This window comes from Xyrauchen texanus, chromosome 5 (genome assembly GCF_025860055.1).
Source record: "Xyrauchen texanus isolate HMW12.3.18 chromosome 5, RBS_HiC_50CHRs, whole genome shotgun sequence".
NCBI lineage: Eukaryota > Metazoa > Chordata > Actinopteri > Cypriniformes > Catostomidae > Xyrauchen > Xyrauchen texanus.
Window position 1 is genome coordinate 12279127 of NC_068280.1, and position 9657 is coordinate 12288783.

Sequence of the window (9657 nt, forward strand, 5' to 3'; positions counted from 1 at the left end):
TATGCATTTATTAGTCAACCGTCATCCTCCTCTCCTATGAATGGTCTAACACACTCACTCCCATCTGTCCCATATGGCACTCAAACGTCACAGAGCATTACAGGTTTACATATACATATACACATCTTGCCCTGATCGAGTAATCTTGAGTCCCTTGGGGCCTGGACATTGATTCTATTGTATGGATCAGTGCTTTTCAACTAGTGATGGACAGATCTATTCTGAAATTGTTGTGGTAAACAGCAGGAAAAAAAAATCTAAATGCAAATAATAAAGATTGCACCATTTAACACAATGTCATTTAACCATGTATAGAAAGAATAGCATTATATGCTGATGCCAAGATCGGTGTTTCCAATTAAGTTATGTATTTCACTACAAATTCTAATGTCACTTGGTAGAGGTACTGATGTGTATCTGTATATGCATGGCATTAGAAATGTAAAATTTTTGTCTCTGTCTGTGTTGTACTAGAGCTTTCTGCATATGTTTCAGAGTGCCATAATTGGAACCCATGTGCAACCGCTGACGGTTTCACAAATTTTCCACACTGCACCTCGTAAAGTGACTGCTGCTATAATGATTGATGTGACTCCTCTGCTTGCACACTCTTTCTTCCTCTCTCCCAACCACTCCTTCCCACATTCTATCAGACTTAATGCTGGATTCTGCGGATAGACTGGATCCGAGGGGTCTGGCAGTGCGAGCCCCAGTCCTTCCAGTGCTGGTAGGCTCCACTGTGCTTGTCGCACTCCATAATGTACTGCTGTCCTCGATAGCCTGGGTACTCATAGCACACAAAGCTGCAGGGAGAGACAGGAGTGAGAGAGAGATGGAGAGGTGAAGAGGAGATTTTGAATTTTTTGAATCAATCATTTTAGCTGGCTTCTCATGGGCGTTATAGGTCTGTTATTCGTCCCAAGCCAAACGGTAGCGAACAAACTGAACTGGGGCAGTTTTACATCTATAGCTGAAAACATACAAATATTTCTGATAAAAAGTGAATGTGCCTACCCTTACAAAAGTTACTTCTACAATGCTAGTGTGTTGTGGGTGGTTGCCAGGGCATTGCTATGAGGTTGCCAGGGTGTTATAGGTGGTTTCTAGAGCTTGGCTGGGTGGTTGCTTAATGGCACAAAAGTCAAAAGTGCCCACTCAAAGTCTCTGTGATATTCTGGTCTCTTGATATGGCTCGGGTCCCTCCTTCATTGGAAGTCTTTCAACATGATCACACGGGAACTAGACATACTGCTATTGAATGGTCCATGGACCCTATTCTGCCTAATTACTGACAGGTGCCATCTCCCTTCACACATTTTTGCATCAGTTCAAAAGCGTTTACATTTCCTGTGCTGCTACTGATCAGAGACAAGGGTTCTGGTTCCATGGAATCCAGGAAGTAATCGCGTTCACAATATCAATGATGACTGCAATTTGGAGGTTCATTTTCCAACTAAGATTACAGTTTTACTTACTGATGATTAAGTTTGGGTTAGGGCATATGGTTAATGAAAATGTGCATTCCTGATGACTGGATTACATAATTTACAACTAAAAACAACTCTCTTTTGGTTCCACTCTGTGGACATTTCACCCAAAAAATGGAGCTCACACATGCCCATATGTTCAACAACACTTCCAGCTCCTGCCACTAGGGGGCAGAGGTTCAAATTTCAGTAAGCACAGACTGATTTCAGCAGCAGAACTTTCAACCAACTATTGCCAAATTTACAGAAAGATCTATTCTTTAAGTTCTTTTTTGATGGTACTGGTTTGGTCACACAAGCTTCAACTTAATGCATGTACAGGCTTCTGGTGTGCATTCCATAGTGAATTAAACTATTTCTGAATGCTGAGCCTAAATCATACACAACTGTTAGTACCATCTATTCAAATCAGGTAAATGTAATGATTTAGGTATGTCTATGTGAGAATTTTGTACTGATAAATTATCAGCTTCAATGCTGACATGCTCTGACATTTTGATATATAAATGTCACTACATATTATTCACAAAAACATAACACTTATTATTTGAGCCATAAAACAGACACTATGCTTGTCTATGTGTTTGTGTGTCTGCTGTAACAATTGAGGAATACAAGTTCAAACAATTATCCAACAGTATGCTTCACTGTAGTATTTTCTGTAAGCAATAACAAGAACACTTCTAATCACAAATACAAGGAGTGTGGAAGCTATGAAATGATTGAGAGTGACAATGGTCTGATCTGTTATGTGTGTGTGTATGTGTATTGTCAGCACAGCTGTTAAGCATGAGAAATGTGCTGTCCTGGAGAACAGAGGTTTCACTTATTGTGTTTTGTTGATTGTTACTCACGCGCCACACTGCACATGCATGGAGCCCACTTGTGTTTCGCCCCAGCCCATGGCCTGCAGAGAAGGGTAGTCATCACACAGCTCTACACTGCGACCCAGAAAGTTTTCCTTCTCGTAGATAACCATGTGACTGCTTTGGTTGTCCTGCAAATAGAGAGAGATAAAGAGATTGAAGGAAAAGAAGAATAAGGAGATGGTAGAAAAAAGAAGCTTAAAAACCTTTCTCAAGAGACATTGTTCAAAAGCATGAAAAAAGGATTGAAGCACATGCAGGCACTCCACAACCTCCAAACTCACAAACAATACATTCACAATCATTAGGGTCATTTATTTTTTTTATTTTTTTCACATTGCAGTCACAATACCCTTAATTGTGGCTTTTCGAATTGGCATCCTTTCAAATTATGAGACTGAAGGCTGGTTTTTGAGACACTGGCCAGCTAACTCATAGACTTAAGAGCAGCTTTACTGGACTTACTTTGTCATCCTAGTTATAAGAGATTGTGAAATTTTAAGAGAGTGTACAAGTTGTTTCTTAATAACTTTATAACTATAATATATGAGATTGTGAAATCTTAAGAGAGTATACAAGTTTCATACAAATACATACTTTTATTCCAACTGAGAAAAATAAATGAACCATCGAACTATGTTATTATAATTTTTCCTAAGTTTAACACCTAACCCAAACCTAAACCTAACCATAAAGCCTAACCGCTTACCCAAACTAAACCTAACCATAATTTGAATAGGATTCAAATAGGTTGCAGTGAAGAAGGCTTCAGGACGTCCCAGAGTATCCAGCAAGCGCCAGGACCATCTCCTCCTGAGGAGTCAGCTACGGAATCGTGTCACCACCAGTGCAGAGCTTGCTCAATATTGGCAGCAGGTTGGTGTGAGTGCATCTGCACGCAGAGTGAGGCAAAGACATTTGGACAATGGCCTGGTGTCAAGAAGGGCAGCAAAGAACCCACTTCTCTCCAAGAAAAACATCAAGGACAGACTGAAATACTGCAGGAATTACAAGGATTTGACAGCATAAGACTGGTGCAAAGTTATTTTCTCTGATGAAGCCTCCTTCTGACTGTTTGGGACATCTGGAAATTCGATAGTCCGGAGAAGAAAAGGTGAACAGTACCATGAGTCCTGTGTCGTGCCAACAGTGAAGCATCCTGAGACCATCCATGTGTGGGGTTGCTTTTCAGCCAAGGGAGTGGGCTCTCTCACAATTCTGCCCAAAAACACTGCAATGAATAAAGAATGGTATCAAAACGTCCTGCAAGAGCAACTTCTCCCAATGACCCAGGAGCAATTTGGTGATGATCCGCGCATTTTCCAGCATGATGGAGCACCATGTCACAAGGCAAGAGCAATAATGAAGTAGCTCAGTGATCATTACATTGAAATTCTGGATCTGTGGCCAGGCAACTCCCCGGACCTTAATCCCATAGAGAACCTGTGGTCAATCCTCAAAAGGGAGTGGACAAGCAGAAGCCCACAAATTGTGATCAACTCCGAGCACTAATAAGGCAAGAATGGATCGCCATCAGTCAGGATTTGGCCCAGAAGCTGATATCCAGCATGTCAGAGCGAATTGCAGAGGTTATGAAGAACAAGGGTCAACACTGTAAATACTGCATAGACTCTTTGCATATAATGAGCGTTTTTGCCAATAAAAGTCTTTAAAAGTTATGAAATCCTTATCATTGTTTTCCAGTATACCATAGAAAAAAAGTGAAATAATTATCTACAAATACTGCGAAACACAAAATTTATGTCACTGCCAATACATTTGATCATGTCTGTAGAAGTTATTTGTATTGCATAAAACACAAAAATATTAAATGAGTAACCAAATTTGTTCACTGATGTTTACTTTCTTAAAATAAAGTGTTGGATAGGAGGTTAGCTAAAATTTAATGCCTCTATTGTATTGATTATTGACAAGTTTAAGAAAAAAAAAGGTCCTTTTTTGGTCCTTTGAACAAGACGTTCAAAGCATTGGCGTATGGACTCACAGTGCTGTAGATGGGACGCAGGGACATCATCCTCTCCACATGATAGCCCTGACTGCCACTGTAGGCATCCCAGTGGGGATATTCTCCTTTCTCTAGGACAAACTGTTGCCCCAGGAAGTCATGGTGCTCACACCCCACCCAGCTATACAGAAATAGTGTAAAGAGAATTAAAACATTATAAAAGGACTTTCAAGAGTAGGGTGTATTATGTCTTGTTTTCACTGATGAATATATATTTCAAATATAGTATTACAGCGAGTATTGTGTCACATTGCTGAATTGGTCACGTCAAGTTATGTAATTTCTCTCCCATAGTCTCCTATAAGGATGCATGTCAGATGGTAATCAAGAAGTAATTTTGATCTATGCCTACATTCTCTCATACTAATACTCAATCATCAAGCATATAAGTCAGCATTTAGCAAATTTGTCCTTTTTGAACATTCAACATTGCAATTTCCTTACGAAGTTGCAAGATTTCGCAATCATTAACACAGAGTGGGCGACTCACGCGCCACTCTCCACTCGGATCGCGCGGATGTTGTCAAACTCACGCTCCTGGATGTTACAGCACTCTGTGGTGAGCTCCTGACACTTGCCTTGGAAATGCTCCTGCTCGAACACGGTCACCTGAGAAAATAATACATATTCTGAAATTTCACATTTCAACATGATCTCTCACTGTCCCTGCCTTCTCATTAGGTCTTATATCTATTAAATTAAGCAGAATGCTCCGTTATTCTTCCCAGACAAAGGAAGTTTTATCCATCCATACAGGCTCAAAATCTGTCAAATCTGACAATTTGGCACCTTGTTTTTCACTCTCAGAAAAAGAATCACTAGGATGGCCTTGTTTCACATTAAAGAAAGCGTTGGACTGAAAGAATAGTAGGGTTCGGGATAACCATGAAGTATGACCTTCCAAGTCTGGATTGATGGGATTGGTAGATTCTTTGTGAGTCGGTTCATCTTCTTAACTGCAGAAAAGTGTTTTTATTATAAATAAACATGATTGTAATTAATTGTAATTTGGGATTTTGTCAAAAAATCTGAAAGGAATGATAATTGAATTTCCCTTGTATAATCAGCGGCCATTTTGTCATTGGACCATCTTTGCAAGTGTAACGGGTTCACAGATGGGCAAGGAGCAGGTGGGATACAGCTGAGTAGTCAATGTAAACTTTTAAAGACACAAATGAACTTAAACAAAACATAAAGTGTGCTTTGCAGCAAAAGCCACAGACATGGACACACACAGCTCGTGCATCTCTCTCTCACTCTCGAACTGGCATCTCCAGCTCCCCTTTATGCCTCTACCGCTGTTTGGCCAACTCAGCGCCAGGCACGCACACTCAAGGCTCAGCCATGCCCTCCTCCTTGTCACAGCAAGATTGACTAGTTAATGTATAGTCAAAACACTCAAGGAATGCTAATGGAATTATCTTAATTTGGAACCAATCCTGACTACACTTAAACTAGTCAATCTTGCAAAGAAGGTCCAATGACAAAATGGACGCTGGTTATACCGAGGGAGGGGGGGTCCTGGACCCCCCATAAGAGTTAAGTGCACTCTGTTTTCTGAAGGTGTAAGGGGATGCCCCAAAAGCTGATACAGGAAGAACTCTGACTGCAAAAATGTACTTTCTGTTGTTGTTGTTGTTGTTGTTTACAATCAATAACCCAAATGTTAATGCTAATGGTCAAACTGAGCAAGTGCAATTTCACTTTAGGCTTTAATATCTTAAATTGAACATAGAAGTTAACTGATCTCTTTTTCATCACTGGTTAATTTCCATAAAATTATAATCCCTGTTATTATTATCCCACCTTCATCTTTAATATACAGTATGTGCCAAACTTCCAACTCACCTGAATCTCCGCCTATCCTACTTTAAAATGTTGTGCGCCAGTCCCTTGTCGCGAGGAGTTTTATGATATTTTTTGGCGCCTCAGTTTAATACCACCACCACAGCTAGATGCCCGTCGCAACTCTGAAACTGATGGGGTGACCACAGAGTAAGGGGTATTTGTGAATGTGTGTGTGTTCTGTTATGTTTGTGCGATCATTCTCTTTATTGTGAATCCAAAGTGGTGCTGCATTCTGCGCAGTCAGCGCAATGGATTTGATGAAGCCGTGCGCGAGCGTGCGCGCCCCTAATGCATGTGAATGCAGACACATTGACCCGCACAATGAAGCGCAGGCGGGTGTAATCCTATCAGTCAGCACTGTGCATCGTAAGGTACACAAAGAGCGGCCTATATGTGGAGAATGCAGGGATTTGATTCACTGCACACAGTGAACGTCCTCGATTTCAAACCACTCAGAAACATGTCTGTAATTTTTGTGCTGTTTTAAGATTAGGGATAAGGCTCCTTCTGTTTAGGGTATTGAAAGGAATTTTCCGGGTTCAATACAAGTTAAACACAGTCGACACCGTTTGTATCATTTTTACTTGCCCCTCCTTTTCAAAGCAAAATCTGGGTTACAGTGAGGCACTTACAATGGAAGTCAGTGGGGCCAATACGTAAATGTTAAAATACTCACTGTTTTAAGAGTAAAGCCACAAGACATGAATATGTGTGTAAACATGATTTTAGTGTTTAAAATCACTTACTAATCTTTTCTGTGTTATAGATATATATGTGTAAAGTTATAGCCATTTTTACAACTTCATTGTCATGATGATGTAATGTCAAAAAACTTTAAAATGACTGTAAAATTACGATTTGAGCAAATTTACAGCTCAAATTATACACAAGTTTTAACAGCAGAATTCCTGTGTGCTTTTACAAAATTATAAGCTTCACATTTCTGCCTTTTAAACATCCAAAAATTCACTTCCATTGTAAGTGTCTCACTGTAACCTCTATTTTTGCTCTTTTTCTTTTTAAAGGAAAGGAGGGATGAGTCGAAATATTTGTTTTTATGGTAATCAACATTATGCCACAAATGCTGTTTATATAGCTTAACTTGTATTTAAACCCAAATATTACTTGAAATAAATGATTTACTATATTTTTACTATAACATCAGCCACAGCATTAAAACCACCTGCCTAATATTGTTTAGGTCCCCCTCATGCAGCCAAAACAACCCACATCTCAGAATAGCACTCCGAGATGCTATTCTTCTCACCACAATTGTACAAAGTGGTTATCTGAGTTAATGTAGACTTTGTCAGTTCGAACCAGTCTGGCCTTTCTCTGTTGACTTCAATCATCAACAAATAATTTCCATCTACAGAACTGCTGCTCACTGGATGTTTTTTTGTTTTTGGCACCATTCTGTGTAAATTCTTGAGACTGTTGTGTGTGAAAATCCCAGGAGATCAACAGTTACAAAAATACTCAAACCAGCCCACCAGGCACCAACAATCAACCATGCGATTATATAATCAGCCAATTATGTGGTAACAGTGTAGTGCATACTATCATGCAGATACAGGTCAGACGCTTCAGTTAATGTTCATATCAACCATCAGAATGGGGGGGAAAAAATTATCTCAGTGATTTCAACCGTGGCATGTTGTTGGTGACAGACAGGCTGCTTTGAGTATTTCTGTAACTACTGATTTGGATTTTCACTCACAACAGTCTGTAGAATTTACTCAGAATGGTGCCAAAACCAAAAAGCATCAGTGAGTGGCAGTTCTGTGGATGGAAGTGCCTTATTGATGAGAGAGATCAAAATAGAAAGGCCAGACTTTGAAATGACAAAGTGTACGGTAACTCAGATAACTGCTCTGTACAATTGTGGTGAGAAGAATATAATCTCAGAATGCTATTCTGAGAAGCGGGTTGGCGCTGTTTTGGCAGCATTAAGGGGAACCTACACAATATTAGGCAGGTGGTTTTAATATTGTAGCTGATCAGTGTATAACTATCTTTATTAATAGGTATAATATTGTATAGTGATACCCAAAATACGTAGTCCATACTATGTTTAAAAAAGTGAAGTCACTTTATTGTTTATTTCCTTTATATTTGTTTTATTTATTTTCCCCTTATAATCAAGTGTAGGTGTACCAGACTAAGTTTATAAGACCTTTTTCAGACTGTAGTGTTGCCATGGTAATAGCTATCTCATCATGGCTGCTCATCACATCATATGACCTGTGACCCAGAAGTGTTAAAGTGATGGGAAAATGTCATATTAATGGAATTTTCCAAGTTCAATACAATTTAAGCTCAATCTGCTGCATTTGTGGCATAATAATGATTATCATAAAAATGTATTTTGACTCCACCCTCATTTTCTTTTAAAGCAATAATTTGGGTTACAGTGAGGCAGTTACAATGGAAGTGAATGGGGCCAATCCATAAACATTCAAATACTTACTGTTTCAAAATATAGCCTCAAGACAAATGCTGGTTAACATGATTTTAGTGTAATAAAATCGCTTACTAACCTTTTCTGTATACAGTTATATCCAATTTTACAATGTCATTGCCATGACAATGTAATGTCAACAAACCATAAAATGAATGTAAAAAAATTGGTTTAAATTTTTTTTACAGCTCAAATATTATATGAATTTAAAAAGAATTAATGTAAGTGCTTTTATAAAATTATAAGCTTCATATGTCTGCCTTTAAAGCATTAAAAAATTTGCCCCATTCACTTCCATTGTAAGTGCCTCACTGTAACCTCCAGTTTTTGTTAACCCTACAAACAAAGCAAATCCAAAAAACAGCATCATTCAAATGAGAAACTCCACTCCAGCTTTAGTTTTATAATGAAAAGTTACAATTTGCTGGCACGTTTGCAGCATGGTTGCCAGAAATGTTATTAAATTACATTTCTTCTGTGGAACACAAAATTTGAAGTTAGGAAATGAGTTGATCAAAGTCATCATTCACGTTCATTGCATCTTGTTTCAATGCAATGGAAGTGAGTGGTGACAGATGCTGTCATTTTGCATAATATTTCCTTTTGTATTCGGAAGAAGTATACTGGTTTGGAACAACATCAGGATGAGTAATGATGACAGAATTTTCATATTTGGGTGAACTATCCCTTTAATGTACTTTGCAGATGACGCAAGAACTAATACAGAGTTTTAAAAAACATAATTACCATTTATCGGCACTAAATTAATTAGCCTTCTATGAAAAAATGTCATAACTCTTGGGTTTAAGAAATAAGTGCACCTCACTCTCTTTCTGTCTCTCTCTCTCTCTCTCTCTGTTTGATGATGGGGTGATTTCTTTTCTGTGTGTGGGGTGGTGAGCTCAGCGAGTTTGTTTCTGTGGGCCTAATCCCCCCACACTGGCCACCAGCCTATAAAATGGGCAGATG

At 38.9% G+C, this 9657-nt stretch overlaps 1 protein-coding gene across 3 annotated transcripts; it reads right to left on the reverse strand.

Moving 5' to 3' along the window:
• Positions 1-6384, reverse strand: LOC127643848 (beta-crystallin A3-2-like). Of its 3 annotated transcripts, none has more exons than XM_052126767.1 (5): positions 6228-6384; positions 4958-4988; positions 4359-4500; positions 2342-2484; positions 1-803 (listed from the first exon to the last, which is right to left on the reverse strand). In XM_052126767.1, exons 3-5 carry the CDS (start codon positions 4386-4388, stop codon positions 656-658), a joined length of 321 nt encoding a protein of 106 aa, XP_051982727.1. In that variant the 5' UTR covers positions 4389-4500; positions 4958-4988; positions 6228-6384; the 3' UTR covers positions 1-655. The 3 variants fall into 3 exon arrangements, with proteins under 3 accessions (XP_051982727.1, XP_051982726.1, XP_051982725.1); XM_052126766.1 differs by having other exon boundaries at positions 4913-4988; XM_052126765.1 differs by having other exon boundaries at positions 4870-4988.
• Positions 6385-9657: the final 3273 nt, after the last annotated feature.